This window comes from Trachinotus anak, unplaced genomic scaffold (assembly GCF_046630095.1).
Source record: "Trachinotus anak isolate AG129_WGS33_773 ecotype Australia unplaced genomic scaffold, CSIRO_AGI_Tana_v1 ptg000003l, whole genome shotgun sequence".
NCBI lineage: Eukaryota > Metazoa > Chordata > Actinopteri > Carangiformes > Carangidae > Trachinotus > Trachinotus anak.
In genome coordinates, this window is record NW_027273854.1 from 3131603 (window position 1) to 3152076 (window position 20474).

Genomic DNA, 20474 nt, shown 5'->3' on the forward strand with positions numbered 1-20474 from the left:
AACTATGCTGAATACTCGTGGTGTTTTATTTCAGAGGAGACGTTTTAAACTTGCACAATGAATACAAATATTTTATGCTCATGAATCCAAAACTACCATCATGTTGTTAGAGAGAAGATAAAACTATGCAAATGTTTGAAAGCTGTGATGATGCTTCATCAATTAAAATATGTATAGCTCTTTATCTTTGGCTTATCTGTTATATTTGCAGGGTTTAGATTAGATAGAATTTTGTTGTGATTAGTGTTATATTTACATTTTTTACCTTCAGGTTTGACCTTCACTGCATTTTGTGTGTTCATCCACTTACAATAAATAAATTATAATATTAATAATCAGTTTCCATCTTAAGACACAGAAATTTCTTAACAGTGTTTCTAATATTCTGTTACTATCATGTGTTTAAATGTACTTTTCACACCTATAAACATTTCAAACAGCCTCATTGACACCATCATCATCATTAGTATCTGTCATTCCCACTGAGGAATGTGGAGAACCATGAACATGACTGAAACAATAATCCAGACCAGGTCCCTGATTCAAGCCCAGACCCAGACCCTGGTCACACAAACCACGACGAGTTACCAAACTACCTCCAGATTACAAAATACAAACCTTTGTAACTGACCAACAAATATGATGAAAAATGTTCAGTTTTTAATATTTAAAAAAAAAAAACATTTTAACAACTGCGTGTTATCACAGGAGAACGTGACCCTCAGGTCTTGGTAATGTTGCTTAGTCCTTTAGAATCAGAAGAATTAATAACTGACAGCTTGTATATTTTAGGGGGGTGGGACAGTGTAATGCTCCATTTCCTTCAAATATATGTTAAGTGATGTTTTTCTTAGTAAATGCACATTTGTCAAGGTAGTGGGGAATTTTGACACAATTATAAAACAGTCATGAGGGTAAAGGTTTTATTATTGCTATGATTCCATCAATACAAATAATATTGAAGGTTTCATGTGAATCTATTGTGCTAAAATAAAACTGTTTCAGGTTGAAAGAACATCAAACATCAAAAATCATTTAATCATTTAAATAATATTTTTACTTTTTTACTTACTTTTTTTTTTACATAATGAAACCTTTTTTTTACATAATGAGACATTTTTTTTACATAATGAGACAATTTTTTTACATAATGAGACCATTTTAAAAAAATAATTAAACAATTTCCAAAGTAAAACCAAAACTTCCCTTGTCGTTGGGCGTGTCCTCGATGACGCGATTTACGTCACAGACCCAAATCAAAACATCAGTCTGCTGCACGTCTCCAGCAACCTGTGGCTAGGTTGTTAGCCACCGAGCTAAATTAAATAAAAACCGCTCTTTTTAATGTAACATCAGCTTCGGAGACTTCGTCGGCTCTTCGCAGTGAAGCTGCTCATCAAACAGCGGCTCCAGGTTTGTGGATGCAGCGGTGAGAAAGGTAGTTAACTAGCTAAACCTTACCTGTGTCGTAGTATAGCTGACGCTGTTTGTGCTCGGTGAAATCGTGTCTTTATTGTGCTGTCTTCTTCATAATGGCTGCCACTGTGTCTGTAAACAAGCTGAGACTCACCTCACGGACATTTAGGACTAAACTGGGACTAAACACGGGAGATGGAGGGGATACAGCAGAGAGGCGGCTAACGGTAGCTACACGTTAGCATTGAGTCATAGGCTGCGGACGAAGTCAAAACATCTCCTTTCCTAAACACTTTCCTTCGACCTTGATAGGAAAGGTCATGAGGTCAAGGGAAGATGTTTGTGAGGATGGTGGCGGTGCTGAGAGAATCAAACTGCACTTACACCAGGCTTTTTTTTAAACAAACTTTATTTATAATACATGAACAAACAAAGAGGACTGAAACAGGAAAGATTCATTGCACAGTAGGAGGGGATTTGGTGAAATGACATGTATGTATGTAGTGTTTTGTTATGATGATGAACTAGAATTTCATTATGCGTGTTCTTCAAGATGACTCCCAACTGGATTTGAAAGAAGAAGGAATCTATGTTTATCAAGCTCTGTCGATCATGAAAGGATTTCCAGGAGTTTTGGATTGTGTCACAAACATGTAGATGCTCTTTCGTCTCTACATTTACGTGGCTTTGCTGCGGTAAAATTACAGTTGTGTGTAGCTTTAAATTTTGCTACAGCAAGGAATTATGGGACGGCATTTTCTCTTTTCCTTCTCACACTGTAGTGTGAGAGTCAAATTGTTGAAAAGGTTGTTTTTCAGCAGCTGAACATATTCATGTTTTGCTGTTTTCCAGTCAGGACCCAGCACTGACTGACATCCACTTGAACCTGGTCTGTTTCTGATCTTTTTTAATCTCAGTTTCTGTCCTGCCTGCTGGATCTGAGCGTCAGGATAGGGAAGCGAAGTGAAGCGGCAGCTGCCGGCGGTGCAGCGAGCCTGGTGGACAAAATGTCAGAGAGTCCAGAGAAAAGCGCCTCGGTGTCGGCTCAGGAGCTGAAGGAGCAGGGCAACCGCCTCTTTCTGAACCGCAAGTACCTGGAGGCTGCTGCCTGCTACAGCAAAGCCATAGTAAGGAGGTGAAGCTTTGGAATCAGTATCAGGAGAGACAAAGTTGGTGCATCCTTACAGTGTGTGTGTTTTGTTTTCTCCCCTCTGTTAGAGCCACAGTCCCTCTGTCCCGGCGTACTACACCAACAGAGCTCTGTGCTACGTGAAGCTGCAGCAGTACGACAAAGCTCTGGCAGACTGCAGACACGCCCTGGAGCTGGACAGCCAATCAGTGAAGGCTCACTTCTTCATGGGCCAGTGTCACCTGGAGATGGAGAACTATGACGAAGCGATCGGCAACCTGCAGAAAGGTACGAGGGATGACCTTGAACTCATTAATTCATACCTGTCATCGTGTTCTGCACTCACACTGTACGACACGTGACAACAGACACGGTAAAGTCAACATGTACTTTCTCATATATTGTTCTCCAGCTTATAATCTAGCTAAAGAGCAGCGTCTGAACTTTGGTGACGACATCCCCAGCGCTCTGCGGATAGCGAAGAAGAAACGCTGGAGCAGCCTGGAGGAGAGGAGGATCAACCAGGAGAGCGAGCTGCACGCCTACCTCACCAACCTCATCCTCGCTGAGAAGAAGAGGCAGGTCCACTGCAGCGTTAGTGTAGAGCTGACACTTCCTCTGTGAATTAGTCTTGTTTCTATAGTAAATTGTGTGTGTGTGCGCGGGGTGATCCACAGAGAACTGGAGGGCTGCAGACAGAGACAAGACGACAAGTCTGACGACGGCAGACTTCAACACAATCTCAACGAGATCCACACAAAACATGTAGGTTTTGATTTTAGTCTGATTGATCACAGAAATATGAACTAACTCCAGACTGAAGCTTTAGTGATGTCCCTCACTTGTAAGTGGCTTTGGATAAAAGCATCTGTCAGATGTTCCTTTAGTCTGATCTCAGTTCAGTACAGAAGTAGCTTCATATAACCACTGATTTGAGGCGTCATTACATCATGACCGTTTCTTTCAGTTAAACACAACCTACATGAAGAATTGATTTTACAGCTCGACTTGTGCTGTGAAATTATTCTGAGATATCTAATGATTCCATGTTCTCAGTATAAGCATTCACTTATAATAAAATAAAAGAAAAACTAGAATCTATTTACAGACGGTTCTGATGGCTGTGAAGCAGGATATTAATAATTGTTGGGCTGTGGAGAAAGAAGTGAGATGTGGAGGTGGAAAACAACGCAGCCGACAGTGTAAAGTCCAGTTGGATGAAATATGTGAAAATGAGGGATGTTCCTGAAAACTGCTGTAAAACTTAGTTTAGTTCTTCCTCCTCAGTCGTCCCACCAATAATAATGATAGTAATAATAACAATAACTTACAACCTGCTCGTGATTTGTTTATTTCTAACAAACTGTGTTTTCCACAGGACAAGTATCTCTCAGACATGGAGGAGCTGTTCTGTCAGGTAGACGAGAAGAGGAAGGTCAGTTCACACAGAACCCCTCTGATGATGATGATGATGATGATGACGATGATGATGATCATCCAGTCCGGTCTGAAAACGAACAGGATGTAACGAGGTCTGTTTGTCATGTTTGACAGAAGCGTGAGATCCCAGACTTCCTGTGTGGAAAGATCAGCTTCGAGCTGATGAGGGAGCCCTGCATCACTCCCAGCGGTGTCACGTATGATCGCAAAGACATCGAGGAGCATCTGCAGGTAACAACACCGACACTGTGTCTCACTTCTCAGTTCCTCCACAGAAGCTTCTCGTGTCCCTGAGAGTTTGTTCCTCTCTTTCAGCGCGTCGGACATTTTGACCCGGTGACGCGCACGCCACTGACCCAAGATCAGCTCATCCCCAACCTGGCCATGAAGGAAGTAATCGATGCTTTTATTTTGGAGAATGGATGGGTGGAGGACTACTGACCAATGAGGAGGAAGGGAGTTTTATTTTGATAGTTGTCTTAGAGGGGCTGGTGCTCTGTTGGACCTGCAGTGTAATGATCAGCTGGAAATCAGCAAACAGCCAAACACTTTGGTCTGAAGTAAAAATAAAATCAATCAATATATAAGATAACCAGTCATATAAACACATACAGGACGTATCGGCCCATGAAATTCCCATTTTTCCTGTAAATAATGCATAACAACATATTTATTTCCAGGAAACTTCCAAGGAAAATCCAGACCTGTACCCTAAAGAGTTCGACAGATTTTACTATATATGGCACTTTATTTCAAACAGAAAGGACAAAATGCTTCACAGGATAGAAGACACTTTATATAAAACAAGAAACCCCCCCCAAAAAAAAGTTATAAAGAAAAAAAAGCCAAAGAAGCAAATAGATTAGAATTAACTGTGTGTTTAACATCACTTTAGCTTTCGTGTTGAACTCGGCGCAACTCTGTGTAAAGCTTTTAAGAGTCATCGGTGAAAATTCAAAAGTATAAACTCAGCTGAGCAACGTGACAGAGCAGCAGCCTCGATTAGCTTCTGTCTTGGTCCATTTGTTCCAGTTTGCAGCTTTTTACTGGAACCAGTTAGAGCTCAGCAACAAACATCAGCTGTTCTGTGCCTGCAGGCATCTTTTCATCAGATGAGGTCGTCTGAGGACAGTTTTTATAATGAGGATCTGATTAATACAGACACATGATGAAGGGCAGAAGAAGACCTGGATCTGCTGCTGCTCTGCACTGCAACACGTTTCAGCTTTAAGAGGTTTATTCTGAGGATTTAAGAAAACTCTGTTTCGAAGAACAGAGACAAACTCGAGCCTGTAAATCTGAATAAATCCAGGTTTATTTCTAAAGACGTCACCGTGAAGGTTGTGATGCTTCCGGAGGAAGGTTGAAACGTGCTGCAGTGAGGAGCAGCCGCAGGAAGCTACAGTCACATGTTACATGTTCGTGCTGCAGTGGAAATGAATGAGAGACAGAGTGAATAATGTAACGCGTAAATCTGTTTCCCGCCTTTCCCACTGGTTTTTGGGGAGTTACTGCAGCAGCTGCAGATGGATGGACGGTCACTGACGCTTCAACAGCTGATTCATCTAAAATGTCTGTTTGATCCTCTGCTGTTACTACGGAAGCCCTGAGAGACAAGTTCATCTTTTTATTTTGTCAGGATTTTTGAAGTGTTTGTTTGTGTAATATTCATTTTGACCACAAGATTACAGCAATGCTCCTTTCCTGTTTTTTTTTCCAGGCGATTTTTAATTTCTACATGTTCCCTAAACACAAGCTGCACATATTGTGTGTTAGAAAGTTGTGTAACATTTCTGTCATGTCCTTCTTTTGGCTATAAATGTGTTTTAAAACAGTACAGAGATGCTTTAGGAAGGTGAGGGAGTATAAAGAGATTCACAGCTCACGTAATGAGCGGTTCCTCTCAGGGCCTCCGTCTACAACTGATCCCTCTCAGTTTGAAATAACAGCTCTGATCATCAGCACACAATCAACAAACCACTGAATACAATCAGATTATTCTCTGAACTGAATCAGATTTTGTGTCAAAGCTGCTCCTCTGGTGTCTGAACATTTCAAGTGGAAATGAGGACAATGTTTTGTTTGCTGGCAAACAGAGAGAGGAGACTGTAACGTCCTGTCGGAGTGAGTGTGTGTGTTGTAACTGGATGAAGTCAGTAGGTGGAGGGACCACTTCCTCTCTTCTTTTTTAATGAGCTGATGCAAAAACTAAATTTGTGCTTGTAATTTTTTTTTTTTTTTTACATGTTTTTCTTGTTAATTGTGAATTCTCTTTTTTTAAATTGCTGGTTTTTGTGTGGCAGTGTGTGATGTACACACATACTTTGTATCTGTCGTGTTGTATCAGTGTCAGAAACAGCTGCATTCACTTACTGGAAACTGAAATCAGAACGAAGCCTGGTAACGTCGCTGGTTAATCAAGTGTTTTCATGTATTTTAGCTTCAATGGCTTTAAATGAGATAAGTCTGGACTCAAGTCTGATTTTCTGCATTTGAAATGAGTTTTCAGTTGAGGCGACATCTTTGAATCATCACCTGATGTTTGAAAATGTTTGACAAAGTAAATGTTTCATGTTTTCTACTTTTGAGTTCCAGGGGCCACTTGCACAAAACACCTTAAGTTAAGATTTTCCTGAAAGTCTGAGTTAAGGTTTCCTTAAAATAAACGTGGTTGCACAAAACATCCTTAAGTCTCCTCCTTAAGGTTTCCTTAAATTGTCCTATTTAAGGTTTTCTCCTTATCTCGGTCTTATACTTAAGGAATTACTTAAAGTGAGTTCAACCGCCGAGAAAAATGACCTAGTGACCAAAGTAAGGAAAAAACTTTAAGGTACCTCTGACTCTTTCTGACCTGCAAGATGACTGAGTGTGTGGTGATAAATGAAGAAAAATGAAGGCATCCCAGGAAGACCCTTTTAACCATGAGGAATTTGTGGTCATTCTGTGTCTCTTTGTGGTAGTTTTTTGTCTCTTTGTGGTTGTTTCTTGTCTCTTTGTGGTAGTTTTTTGTCTCTTTGTGGTTGTTTTGTGTCTCTGTGGTCAGGAGACAACGTTAATCCTGTGTCTTCAGGATTTTGACATTTACAGGTGATGTGGATTATATTCAAGTCAGCGTCAAAGCAGCTCAGGAACAGTGCAGAGCTCAGGACCTTGATAAGTGTGGGTCTGCTCGCGCTGGTAGCAACATGTGGTCATGTTTGTAAAGGAGGGTGTATGTGGTATGGGAGGTGTTGCCTTTATCGTGGATCATAATGGCGGTCTACTGCACCTGATAGGAGAGCAGGCCGAGTCACTTCTCCCGTTCCAGTCTGCTCAGCTGATTGTTGCATTACCACACTCAGTTTGGAGAAAAGCATCATGGAGGTGAAGCTGTTTGTTGGTGCTGTCGTGCTGTCGGCCTTAATGGTTTCAGGTGGGTTCTGTTCAATATTCTGTAGGAAATTCAGATAAATTGTGGGTGTAGGAAGCATTGAACGTGTGGGTGGGACAATCTAATGAGGGTGATTTTTGACGTTCTGTCACCCATGAAGTGGTCAGCACAGATCAGTATCTGAAGATATTTAAGAGATAAAAGTAAAATTGATTTGATGACTAATTCAGAGCCATCTTTAATAATAACCACTCAATATCTCTTTATGGTCACATGCAGTTGTAATTTCAGTTCCATGAAAGTTAAGTGATGCTGCAACAAACAGGGCGACCAGTTCGTCCTCTTCCTGTTTCTTCTGCGATCACCAGAGGTTTGGGTGAAAACTGGTTTGTCAGTGTGTCCTCTGTATGTTTCTCTCACTGGCTTCACTGGCTGCAGCAGGTTGTGTAGAAAGTTAAAAGTAATGTGCCTTATTATACTCAAAAAAGAGTGCACTACTGTATCAGCATCAATTCCATCAGCCATGATGAAGCAGTCAAAGTAGAGCTCCACTGCTCTGTGCTGATGGAGCCGGTAGCTCTAGCTCCTCTCGGCCGACTGGGCCACTTCTTCGTCCGACCACTCAGGAAGGAGACATGAACTTACTTTGGTGTGAAAAGTGCAAATCAATCCGAGAACAACAGCAAAGGACTTTGTGAAGATGCTGGAGGAAGCAGGTTCAGAAGAATCTACATCCACAGTGAAACGGATCCCACATCGACCTGACCAATCACCTGAGAGGCTGCTCAGATGCCACTGCACCAGAACCACTTAAAAAACTGAAAGTGCACATGAGAACAAAGATCTTACTTTTCAGAGAAATGTCCTGTGGACTGATGAAACCACAAAACATTTATTGTCAACTAATTTCTGAATCACAAAGGGTTTCTCAGTAAGGATACCTATGGATTGTGACGACTCCATATGTGAAAAGGGGGTGAGGTGACAGAACTGTGACAGAACTGTGAATGGTAGTGGAACAAAGACAAACATACTGACTGAGCTTCGTGTCACAATCAAACAAGCAGCCAGTTTCCATGAAGTAACACAATGATTTATTCTTTGTGTCTCTCACAGGAAACAACGCACAGTTAGATGGTGAGTTTCATTCTCATACTTTTGTTCATTCATTTAATTTATGTTTTGCCAACATGACACACGACTGATTCACCTGTCCTCTGTTTACACAAAACACACAAAAAGAGAAAAGGTTTCAGACAATGTTCAAAACATCTTCTTTGATAAACCATGACTAGATTTTCACTCGTTTCACCTCAGTTTCTATCACTCTATCTTCGCCTTCTTTGCCTCCTCTGACAATCCAGTTTCCACAATTACTCTGTTTGTTCCACCGTCTGACATTTCCACTACCTGGGGAAAGAAAAGCTCTGTCCTCTGTCTGTTGTTGTCGCACAGAGGTGATGAACTTCTCTTGTGCCATAAATCAAGTCTTCATTTCTCAGCATTTTTCATACCCCTAACCGTACATTGACCTTGCATTTCTACAGCAAATTTTATAGCAATTCATCAAATAATTATTGAGATATTTCATTCTAAATCAAAAATGTCAACTTCATGGTGGCGCTACAGGAAGACTCTGAGGATCAACACAGTAGGACTCATCTTCTGGGGAGCATGAATATCTGCGTAACTCTTGTGCAGACATTCATGGGAATTAATTCAGTACATGTTGAGATATTTTGCTGATTAGATGAAAGCTTTTTCGTGGTGGTGGAAGTTGGATGAAAGGTCAGTGGATCACCAGAGTCATGAAGGTGAAAAAGAAAGAAATAAAACAGCAACACTTCACAAAAGCAGCACAGACCGACGGTGGTCACATGAACTTTGACTGTTTCCCTCCAGTCTGTGGCACCGCACCGCTCAACTTAAAGATCATAGGAGGTCAGAGTGCTCCTGCAGGGGCGTGGCCCTGGCAGGTCAGTCTGCAAAGTAGCAACAGCCACTTCTGTGGAGGCTCCCTCATCAACAACCAGTGGGTCCTGACTGCTGCTCACTGCTTCTCCAGGTGAGCTCTGACACATCCCTCAGCTCCTGTCCCAACAGAGGGATAACAAACAGGAGATAAAGAGGAAACACAATAAAGGTGTTTTAGGAAACCACTTTAAAACCACTCATCATGTTTTTATGTTGTTGGTAAAAGAAAAACATCATTACATGCTGTTTAGTTCAGTTCAGAGCTTTGCTGTTCTGCAGGAGGAAAGTTTTGTTTTCAGCATAAAGGAAGCATAATAACAAAACTATAAACACAATAAGAAAGTTTAAGGCACTGGAATTTCTGATGGTGAATGCACAGCACAGAACATAATAAAAGATTCATGCAATAAAAGGTAAGGAAAACTGCAAAAACAAGAACAGGAATCAGATAAAACACTAAGCTGTGCAGGAACTAAGTTGTGAAATTGCAGACTCACTTAAAAAAGATCACAGGGAGTTAAAATTATCCAGGTGAGAAGAGATCATTTGATCTACAATGTTCTCAGGCAATGCTGAACTGATTTTAACAATATCGCTGAGACTGAACCAATGTCTGAATGTGATGGTTCTTTGAGACTTGTCCTGGTCCAATGACCAAGATTTTGTCTGAATTCACCTGTACAAGATTTAGTGATGTCCAGTCTTTGATAGCTGTGAGGCAACAGTGCAGAATATTTGTAAGGTCATCAAATTTAAATGATACATAAAGCTGGGTGTCATCTGCATAACAGTGGTAGGCAACAATTTTAAACTGGTGGATAATATAACCAAGGGGGAGCATATACGAGCTGAACAAGACGGGACCCAGGAGGGAGCCTTGTGGAACCCACACGACATATGAGCCAACAATGAGACCAGTGGGGAGAACAGTTCTCTAATCACTAACAAGGACCTCTAGGCCCTCCCATACCTGAAATGGGTGTCCATAAAGGTGCCTGATGTAACTACCAGTAATTAACAATGTCATTGGACATGAATATTATGACTGGCTCCATCACTCACATGTTGTCATGGTATTTTTCCCAGCACCAACACTTCTGATTTGGTGGTTTACCTCGGACGTAACATCAAACAAGGTCCGAATGTTAATGAGCAGTCCCGGTCAGTGTCCCAGGTCATCAGGCATCCGAACTACAATTACAACACAGGTGATAACGACATCGCTTTGTTGAGACTGTCCTCAACAGTTAAGTTCACCAACTACATCAGACCTGTGTGTCTGGCAGCGGCCGGCAGTGTCTTCCCAGCTGCGGCGACCTGCTGGGTCACCGGCTGGGGACGCATCCAGAGCGACAGTAAGTATCATTATAAGTCTCCAGTGTTATTTATACTAATGATAACTGTGAGTAGAGACTGAATTTGACACTAACCTTCATCATGGTCAGCCCTGTTTTCATTTCTAGAGAAACAACCACAACTTCAGATGTGTTCAAGACACACCTCAGATACCAAAATGAAACTTCTGGCCCGACATATGCCTGGGTCCTCAGCCCATGTCTGGCCCATATACCTCGACATCTGGGCAGCTGTTATTCTCTGGTATTGACTGACAGCTGGGAGATTTTCTATGTGCCGACAGAATTGGTCCAGCTGTGGAAGTAGCATCTGAACCATGCTGTATAGGGCCTGTTTCAGGCTTTAGATACGATCATTTGTACGTGTTAGCAGTGGCGTTGCTTGGCCTGGGCAGTCAGGGTTGTGGCCCCAAATAAATCTCCACGATCAGTGGTATGTCACTGCGTTTTATTTAATATAATTTGAGTTAACAGTCTGCTGTGAGCAGGCTGCAGAGAAGAGGTTCCAGTTAGCAGCGCTGCTAACCTGGTGCTGAGAGCCGTGTTGCTCCACAGCTGGAGGTGAGCCAGACAGAGAGGGACCTGGTGCCACCCTGGGTCACATGTGCCACAGGGACCAATAGTAACTGGTTGTTAGGTCCCTGGGTGGGTTTCACACACAGGTGGAAAGGTGAAGGATTCTGGGGAACAGAGTTAAAAATGTCTCTTTGTCTGGAGAACAAAAGAACACATGATCTCCACCTTTTGAACACAAAGTCCCAAACATGACAGCAGTCAAATAAAAATCTAAACACAGAATAAAAAGGAAAGTAGCAGCTTAACACTGCAGCCCTGCAGATAAGTTCACTTTGTCCAGAACAATCGGCTAAACATTACAAATAAAAAATGCACCTGCCTGTTGGCAGGAGACACTCAGTCCCGTCTGATATCTAACATCTAATCTGACCTTGGTGTGATGCAAACAAACATATCTCCAACATGTGAGAGGGAGAACTTTCTTCATGAGGTTTAAAGGAGTTCGGGCCTCAAACCTTCAGGTCTGTAAACACTAACATGTCTTTTCTTTGCCAGAGCCTGCTCCTGCCTATATACCTCTGCAGGAGGTGAGCGTTCTCGTCATGTCCAACAGTCAGTGCTCGAAGGCCTGTGAAAAAGTGCACGTGAAGATCACAAGCAACATGATCTGTGCCAGTCTACCTGAGGGAGGGAAGGGCCCCTACAAGGTGAGTCAGTCTGCAAACACTTCTCCAGCAACTGATAACACACACACACAGAGTTTAACAGTCTAATAAAGTCACAGGAGACATTTTACTGCAGAACTGGAGCTTTTACTTTTCATACTTCAGGATTATTCTGCTCATTTAAAACCACTTTTACCTGTGATTATAACTTTTGTCCAGATTGTTTACAACCATGTTCAGTTCTTTACTTCATGTCGCCTTATGTGTTAATCATCACCTCATACATCAATACTGCACTAGAGGCTGAATCATAGATGTCAAAATGTTTTTATTGCATATTTCTTTCTCCCTGATCTTTACTTTCTACTTTATTTCACTGTTACAAGCTGCAGATTTTCAGCACCTTATTGCTGCAATAATAATAATTTCACAGCTCGGGAGCATTAGACGGTAAAATCCTCTTTGCCTGGTTGTTAATGCAGCCTTGTCCAAATGTTTATATATGTGTGTGAAGTAGTTCAAATGAGCTCCATCTATGTCCAATGAGCAGTGGTGGAAAGTAACTAAGTAGATTTACTCAGCTATAATTTTGAGGGACTTGAATATTTCTGTTTTATTCTACTTTATATTCTACTTTCCAGTTTTAGATTATTTATTCAAGGTGTAATCAACAATAAATTATGACCTATTATCATAGATTCAGATACCCAGCAGTTATCAAGTCATTAAAATGAACCCTGTCTTTACTGCAACATTAAAGTGATGAACACATGAACGCATCAATAATCACAATCCAAGAATATATTTTATTTTGAAATGGGTCGTTCTGCATGATGAGTACTTTTACTTTTATTGATGCTAATACTTACAATATGTGCTTTTAGTGGAGTAAAGTTTTGGATGCAGGAGTTTGACTTGTAACTGTATCTTTAAGTAAAAGATCAGGATCTTCTTCTTCTTCCTTTGATATTACCCGTCATGTTTGACCTGTGCAGGGGGATTCAGGGGGTCCGATGGTGAGTAAGGACGGATCCAGGTGGGTCCAGGCCGGAGTGGTGAGTTTTGGAATTGACTCTGATCTTCAAAATTTCCCTGGAGTCTACACCCGTGTGTCCAAATATCAGGCCTGGATCAACAGCCAAATCTCCACCAATCAGCCGGGCTTCGTCACCGTCAACGGCCCCAACAGAACCAGCTCGGCCACCGGAGCCGCCCACCTCACCTCCGTCCCTGGTCCTGTGCTGCTGTCCGTCCTCCCTGTGCTCTCCTCTCTCCTTGTCCTCTCATGAAGGCAGATCAACGCTCCGGTACCGGGTCAAACGACTGTTAAACATTCAGCTCAACAATTTCCATTTTCCTGTGTTTCAGTAGTTTTACAGACACAAAGTAGATCAGGAACCAATATTAAGAAAATGACATGTGATTTAAAAATTAGTGGAATGTTTTCATTATCAATTAATCTGCTGATTAATTTCTTTAAATTAGATGTTTAACCATTATTTCTATAAAGAGAAAAATATATTGAAGATTTTAAAAATAATAATAAGAATCAATGCCAATAATTATTTCAACATCAAAATCAAACCTGTTGGGTCAATGAACAGTAATAAAATCCATGTGTGGTGGAGGCTCAGTGATTACATTAGTGGTGATGGAAATTAGTTACATTTACTTTAAGTACAGTACTTCAGTATGATTTTGAGATACTTGTACCTTACTTGAGTATTTGTGTTTACGTTACTTTTCACTTCAACTTCACTGCATTTCAGAGGGAAATGTTAGTTCTGTTCATTTTAATGAGGATTTTACACAATGGATGATATAAAAATGAACAATGTGATTTTTCCCTCTAAACTTCTGTCATGGTTTTATTTCAATATCTGTTCAAATGATCCAATATCTCACCAATAATCAAAGATTAGAGAAAATCAATCAACTAGACACAGCAGTGAAATCTTCAGTCTCTAACACATAAATGATTTTATCTGGAAACTTTTTCATCTCAGACATTAACATCACAGAAACGACAAACCACCACAGGGTTTGAGCTTTTGAGTTCAGCAGGAAAAAAAGACATTTAATGATACTGGGTGTTGATTCTCACATGTTCTTCCATCAGTAAATCAGTGAAGTTTTTATGTTGGCAGGTTGGTCCTTTGGCCGTTCAGCACCTTTTTTAAAAGCCCCCACCTCCGTCTCCATCTACCAGTGTCACTGATAACTGAAAATACAAGTGGGAACTGACTCCCTCTGCTGCTTTGGTCATTAAATACAGATTCTTATCATCATCATCGTCATCATTAGAGGAAATGGCTGCTTAAAAAAAATGAATCTCTGCTCTTTTGAGATTCACCTGGAATGTTATTGTGCTGAAATTAAACGTCTGCATCATCCACAGCAAAATAAAATCCTCAGTCTGTTGATCTGCTCTGAAGCGTTCTGTGAAACATCAGGTCCAGTCCGTTTCTCCTCCTGAAGACAAGGACGAGGAGACGCTCAGCCGAGGAAGGTGGAGATAAAAACGCTGGTGTCCAGGTTGAGAGTGGCGTGCCACCAGCGGTCGGGGAAATACAGCACCTGGAGGAAAAAACACCAGACTGTTACAAAACAAAAGAGAGCCTGGACACTGTCAGACACCAGTAACACAAACTGAGCCGCACTGAGTCCGTCACCTCTCCAGGTCTGATGGTGCACTCCAGCGGAGCTTCGTCCTCCGGCAGGTGGGGGTAGGTTTCTGTCACCCAGGACAGGGTGGTGTGGTTGGGGTGGAAATGAGGCTCCTGATCCGGCGGGTAGAGGAACCAACGCTGTGGGAAGAGTTCAGAGTTCATCAGTGACGTTCACAGAGCACTTTATTAGGAACGCCTCACGTGTCCTGCAGATACAGGTCAGTTCATGTTCACATCAATCATCAGAATGACTGTGTGGCTGGTCTTAACAGAGGTCAGAGGTCAGACTGGTTGGAGCCCCGGTCACTCAGATAACCACTCGTTACACCTGTGCTGAGCAGAAAAGCTTCAGAGTGAACAACACGTCAACCTGGAGGTGGATGGACTACAACAGCAGAGTCCACGTCAGGGTCCACTTCCTGTCACCAAGACCAGAAACCTGAGGCTGCAGTGGACTCAGGTTCACCAGCACCAGATCGGTGAAGACCTGGTCTGAAGGATCTGGATTTGGATGGTAGGTTCAGAGTCTGGATCCATGGACCCAACCTGACCAGGTGGTGGTGGTGTGATGGTGTGGGGATTTTTTCTGGATTCACTTTGGGCCTTAACACCAGTCAGTCCTGGTCTGAAGGTCTCAGTCTGACCATATTCATCCTTCATGGCCACAGTTCACCATCTTCTAATATCTACTTCCTGCAGGATAATGCGCCGTGAACATGACAGTGAGTCCAGTTCAGTCTCAGACCTGGATCCAGTCGAAGCAGAGTCTCAGAGGAAAGTTTCAACATCTGGATCCAGGACCTGAAGACCTGAGGCGCTACAGAGTCAGAGTGGTGTTCCTAATAAAGTGATCTTTGTCTCCATTCATCAAACAGCTGAACACAGAAACAAACCCCTCCTCTAACCTCAGGACATGACACTTAAATACTTAAATCCGACAGGAAACTGAAGTAAAGGTTGGTATGTTTTGTTGTTTTTTTTTTACCTTTCTTCCATAGACGACCTCAGAGTAACCAGGACCGTGCCAGTGAAAGGGGACTCCAGTCCCAGGACCTGAGCACAAGAACAGTAGATCTGGAGTTACACTCAGATTTGATTATTTATTTCAGTCTCTGTTTTTGTTTCAGATGAGGAGAATAAAATTTTTGAAAAACCCTGCAGGTCATGTATTAAAACATTTCATTTCCAGAATCTTTTTTTCCTGCTGCCACCAAAGACTCAGTGATGATGCATCTCACAGGTCTGAGGAAAAATAAAGATTAAAAATAACAAATAAAAAGCTTATCATGGTCCAATTATCACAGCGTAACGTTTATCTATAGAAAACTTGAAATATATATATAACAGTAACATATAAATCAGTCAGAGTCATTTAAACTAAACTTGTATTCTGTGTTGTGTGGAGAAAGATCTTGATCTGTCTGCTCTGTGTCGTGTCTGATCTCCTGAACAGACGCTGACCTGCGATGCCGAAGCTGTACGCTCCGCTGGTGTGGGGCAGGACGTACGGTGGAGGCTCGTAGTGCTCGAACAGACTCCGCCACTCGGTGAAGTTGTTGTCTCCGAAAAAATACAGCGTGTCTGCAGAGGAGGGAAACATGGATTCTGTTCACAGACTCGACTGGGAATCAGTGTTTCACTTATTAAACTGTAATCAAAGCTTCATATTAAAGAACCAGCTGCAACAGGAGACACCTTCCTGACCTCAGACCTCAGACCTGACACAGATGTGTGGACAGATGTTCTGCTGCTCTCTGCTGGAGGAGTTTTGTTTCTCCACTTTAAAAATCCAAAGTCAGAAACTCGAACTCACTGTTTTTTCAATATAAGGTTGTGTAAGTGTTATTGAGGACGACCTCTGCTCCTCCAGGTACGATGACTCCTCCTGTAGCTCCAGACTCTGCTCCTCATCTCTATGAAGTCTCACAGTCTGGTTCCTTATGGTTCAGTCACCTCCTCACCACACAGAACCATGTTGCATTCACTTGCTCCTCGGATGTTCCCATTCCCCAAGTTAGGAAGTTGTTATTCTGACCTCAGTGTGTTCTTGTGTTTTTAAAGTCAGAATGTGTTTGCTACAGAGATGTTGTGTATTTTATGTTTCCACTGTTTGTGTTACTTACCATCACTGCTCATAAACACCTGTTCTAACTAACCTAACAGTTAAAACCTGATACCATAATACAAATGAAATGTTAGCAAAAGCATTGATATGTAATATGAGGATTTGCACCATTAACCAAGTTTCTCACATTTAGTTTCTGCAAACATGACGTCAACAACTCGAGGACAAAAATTTTTCCAATTGTTCTGACTCCACTTGAACGCAGCATCTGACACTGAGGCAGGTGTGGTGGTCACAGGTTATTTTAATAACCTTGTAATTAGCCTTAATTGAAACCACAGGTGTAATCACAGGTAAAGTGACTTTAGCTGGTTTGTTTTTAATCATTCAGATCAAAAACTCTACACTTCAACTCAAAAACAACACATTTTTGTAAGAATGTTCCTTGAAGGGTTTTACCATCTGTCCAGCACACAGCACCTCCTGAGGAAGAGGAGGGTTTGACTCACCGCTGCCGAGGGCGTCACTCGACTGAGGCCTCAGGAAAATATCCACGTACTCCTGGAACGGGACGTCCACTGGAACAAAGTCATCACAACGACTCAGTGAATGTGTAACAGTAAATAAAAAGAATGACCCTGCAGTGTGTTAGTTACTGTCAGACGGTGTTAGACAGGCGTACCTTTCCTGTACGAGTACGTGTTAGCTGTACTGAGCCTCACTCTCCGGTCGCCATAGCCCTGTAGTAAACTGGACTTGGAGCACAACAACCTGAATTTCTAAAACACAGTCAGCACACAGGTGTTAAACTCCAGTGTTAACAGGACAGTCTGGACAGTTTGTTTACATGCAGCTGAACACTGTAAGAGTTGTCGCACTTTTTATACACAGATATTTAAAACACACACAAGCAAAAACAATGAAAAGTGTTGGATGCATTCAAGGAAAACTCCTCTTCACTTCCACACCAGCCATCATGTTCCCAGTGTTTTTAGGGATTTTAAATGGGATATTATCAATTATATGAAAGTAATTATCATAACATTTCTTAAAGCTCCACACAGTCTAAAGGTAGATGTCCATGTGTTTGTGATTGTAAAGCAGGTCTAGGTTCTATATTAATACTGTGAAAGTATCAAAGCCTCAGTCCACAGAGAAATGCACACAGCCTGTATTCAGACACTGAGCCTTAAAACCAGCCGTCAGGACTTCTGGGACTTTGTGATGTCACAACAAAGCAGTCACTGCCCTCAGCCACACCCCAAGCACCGCCCACCTGGACCCACCATCCAACCTCGCAGGATTTGGTTTCTCTGAGTGTTTACCTGAAATCTGCTGTATTTCTATTAGATCGATTTGGATTAAAGGTCGAAATTACACAGTGTGTGACCATTAATGAGTTTCATTTAAATAATCTTCAGTGGACAATTTCTCACTTGATATGTACAGTTATTAAAAAATAAAAAATAAAAAACCCCACAAACATCTGAATGTTTAAATACGCACGGTGTTATCAGTCAGGCCTCTGAGGATGACCGGTCTGCTGTATGCATATCTACACATGGAGAGAAAATCATTTTACCAGCAGTGTTGAGTCAGAAAATAAACATGTAGCTTAAAATGAACCAGGCAGGTTTATTAAACCTGGGAGTCGACCTGTTGTATTTACATGAATCAGATTATGTACAAATATAAATATATACAGATACATGCAGGTTCTCTGTTGTCTGCCACATTCATTATTTCTAATGTATCCAGATATCTATGATGCACATGATAAGAAATGGTCTATTAACAGTAAAGCTGAACAATTAATCCAAATATTACTGAACTCAATAAATACAATAAATAACACAGGTGAAAACTGAACAAATATTTATTCTAATTTTACTTAAATTAAACCACATCACTACTTTTTTCTGGTCAAGACTCAACATCATGAATGTGAATAATTCATTAAAGCATCATCACCAGCAAACAACAGGGGACTATTTAATGAAAACTGTGCAGCTTCATCTTCCTGGAGGAGGAGTGGGTGCTCTGATGAACAGACACAGACAGGTGTCACAGTTCATTTGACGTGGTGATCTGCAGCTAATAATTACTTTCATTGATTAATCTGCATAAGATCAAAACCTTAAATAGCCTCTTTTATTTTATTTTTCTCAGCTCTAGCTGATTGACACCCAGGCAGACAAATCGATTCTTGTACAAGCCTGATTTAAATGGGGGGGCCGCTGGCACTCCACTGGGGCCGATATGGAAATGAGGCCTCACTTCTCTTCTGCTTGAAAACATCCCGTCTCTCATCACGATGACTGATATTTGACTGAACGTACCTTTCAATGAACTGTTGATATGAGAGTGAGGAGCTGTCAAACACGTCGATGTTACAGCGACCTTCATCCTGTAATCTGAAATCTGACGTCAACGACCTGAACACAGAGACAGACACAGAGATTAGAACAAAACACCTCAACATCTGTTGATGTACGTTCTGATGGTCTTATATAAAAGAATAAATCTGAATCTGAAGCCTGTTGATAAACTTACTCCCAAAATCCAAAGGTACAATGTTTTTGTTTTATAAAATTAACAGCATAGCATTATTAACATATCTTGATGGACCTTGATCACTTTGCTCTGTATATTTAAGGTCATTATGTATGTATTGTTAATCACTTTGAGTTTCTTTGTGGTTGCTTTGAATCTCTTTGTCGTCATTTTGTGTTTCTTTCAGTGAAACTTTGCAGGTCAGTCCCAGAGGAGCCACTTCCCATTTGTTGTGATTTGCACTTAAGGGCCACCGTAGCCTGTTCCATCCATGCGGGCTTAGTAATAATTATGGTATTGATTTTGAGTCAGTGGGTCACATTACATAGAAGCTATTGAAAAAATTAAAATATTTATGTAAAATAAATGCATAGGAAATTAACAGTGAAAGTGTGTGAACTCCATGAGACCAATTTAATATAAATTTTAATCACAAATATCAATGTGAAGGTACTGAAAAACACAGTATTACATAATTAGAACAGTAATTTATTGATAGTCCCTAAGTGCCGCTGGACCCGGAGTATCTGCCGAAAATCCAACTTTAAATCAACTCTTACCGAGACAGATGTTAAATTGACAGATTTTTAAATGAAGTTTGGTTCGAGGTTGAGTCAGAACAGCGGGTGTCGCTGCTGAAGTAGACAATAGTTTGCAGGAGGAGCAGTTAATGTTACAGGAGATTTAGAAACTGTAAACTGAAAATATAATATTTTAAAAATAAGCTCATGAATATATGGGTTTAGTGCTGAAGCAGGTCAGTGAACTCACCAGCCTCCTCCGCCATCTGCTGGCTCCTCTGCCCTCAGCACGAAGAAGAGACATATGAGAACTAACTGTGAGCGGGTGGTTAATGCAGCTTTATTACTGTCCATTCAAAACTGAACCACAGAAAACTTTAATTTAAAAAACACAGCCGGTTTGACGTGAATATCTCACATAACCACAGAGAATGAACTGTCCTCTCGCTTCCTGCAGGAGCTCCAATCAGAAAACACCACATTAAGCTGATCGGGAGTGTGCTGCATTCAGGGTATATTGGAATTATGGATACTGAAACGCTGGCAAACTGCAGCGCTCATACAAGGAACTCTTGATAGGAAAGACAACGTAAACTATACAAACTAATAATAATGTAACATCCCCAAAAGAGAAGATTAAATGAATGAGTAGCAAATCAATCAATCAATCAATAATAAAAATAAAAATAAAAATTAATGAATAAAAAAAATATTATTATTGTCATAATAATCTGTTTTCGTCCATTTTGTTTAGGGTTCATCAAATATTTTCAGTCCTTCATAATCTCTGAGGAGAGACTT

General features: G+C 41.2%; 3 protein-coding genes across 6 annotated transcripts; 2 read left to right on the forward strand and 1 right to left on the reverse strand.

Moving 5' to 3' along the window:
- Positions 1–1234: 1234 nt before the first annotated feature.
- Positions 1235–6675, forward strand: LOC139611558 (E3 ubiquitin-protein ligase CHIP-like). 3 transcript variants are annotated; one of them, XM_071466322.1, is made up of 8 exons: positions 1235–1438; positions 2334–2543; positions 2635–2833; positions 2958–3123; positions 3223–3310; positions 3924–3980; positions 4100–4216; positions 4301–6675. In XM_071466322.1, exons 2-8 carry the CDS (start codon positions 2424–2426, stop codon positions 4424–4426), a joined length of 873 nt encoding a protein of 290 aa, XP_071322423.1. In that variant the 5' UTR covers positions 1235–1438; positions 2334–2423; the 3' UTR covers positions 4427–6675. The 3 variants fall into 3 exon arrangements, with proteins under 3 accessions (XP_071322423.1, XP_071322441.1, XP_071322431.1); XM_071466340.1 differs by having other exon boundaries at positions 1235–1429; XM_071466330.1 differs by having other exon boundaries at positions 1235–1413.
- Positions 6676–6805: 130 nt separating this feature from the next.
- On the forward strand, positions 6806–13719 carry LOC139611545 (chymotrypsin-like protease CTRL-1). Of its 2 annotated transcripts, XM_071466311.1 has the most exons (6): positions 6806–7397; positions 8472–8492; positions 9258–9420; positions 10416–10684; positions 11756–11907; positions 12861–13719. In XM_071466311.1, the coding sequence occupies exons 1-6, from the start codon at positions 7343–7345 to the stop codon at positions 13152–13154; spliced, it is 954 nt and encodes a 317-aa protein (XP_071322412.1). In that variant the 5' UTR covers positions 6806–7342; the 3' UTR covers positions 13155–13719. The 2 variants fall into 2 exon arrangements, with proteins under 2 accessions (XP_071322412.1, XP_071322405.1); XM_071466304.1 differs by having other exon boundaries at positions 6806–9420.
- On the reverse strand, positions 13716–20173 carry jmjd8 (jumonji domain containing 8). Its single transcript, XM_071466353.1, has 9 exons — positions 19924–20173; positions 18939–19034; positions 18106–18154; positions 17282–17378; positions 17109–17177; positions 15996–16115; positions 15520–15587; positions 14538–14672; positions 13716–14442 (listed from the first exon to the last, which is right to left on the reverse strand). Exons 1-9 carry the CDS (start codon positions 20025–20027, stop codon positions 14362–14364), a joined length of 819 nt encoding a protein of 272 aa, XP_071322454.1. The 5' UTR covers positions 20028–20173; the 3' UTR covers positions 13716–14361.
- Between the last annotated feature and the right edge of the window lie 301 nt (positions 20174–20474).

Excerpts from the sequence above, each read along its gene's own strand:
- LOC139611558 (XM_071466322.1), top strand. The coding sequence starts at position 2,424 with ATGTCAGAGAGTCCAGAGAAAAGCGCCTCGGTGTCGGCTCAGGAGCTG. Across the intron at positions 3,311-3,923 it reads ACGAGATCCACACAAAACAT|GACAAGTATCTCTCAGACAT; the intron begins GTAGGTTTTGAT and ends TGTTTTCCACAG. Across the intron at positions 3,981-4,099 it reads AGGTAGACGAGAAGAGGAAG|AAGCGTGAGATCCCAGACTT; the intron begins GTCAGTTCACAC and ends CATGTTTGACAG.
- LOC139611545 (XM_071466304.1), top strand. The coding sequence starts at position 9,137 with ATGAAAGGTCAGTGGATCACCAGAGTCATGAAGGTGAAAAAGAAAGAA. Across the intron at positions 9,421-10,415 it reads GCTGCTCACTGCTTCTCCAG|CACCAACACTTCTGATTTGG; the intron begins GTGAGCTCTGAC and ends TATTTTTCCCAG. Across the intron at positions 10,685-11,755 it reads GGGACGCATCCAGAGCGACA|AGCCTGCTCCTGCCTATATA; the intron begins GTAAGTATCATT and ends TTTCTTTGCCAG.
- jmjd8 (XM_071466353.1), bottom strand. The coding sequence starts at position 20,027 with ATGGACAGTAATAAAGCTGCATTAACCACCCGCTCACAGTTAGTTCTC. Across the intron at positions 16,116-17,108 it reads GAGTGACGCCCTCGGCAGCG|ACACGCTGTATTTTTTCGGA; the intron begins GTGAGTCAAACC and ends CCTCCTCTGCAG. Across the intron at positions 14,443-14,537 it reads GCACCATCAGACCTGGAGAG|GTGCTGTATTTCCCCGACCG; the intron begins GTGACGGACTCA and ends TTTTTCCTCCAG.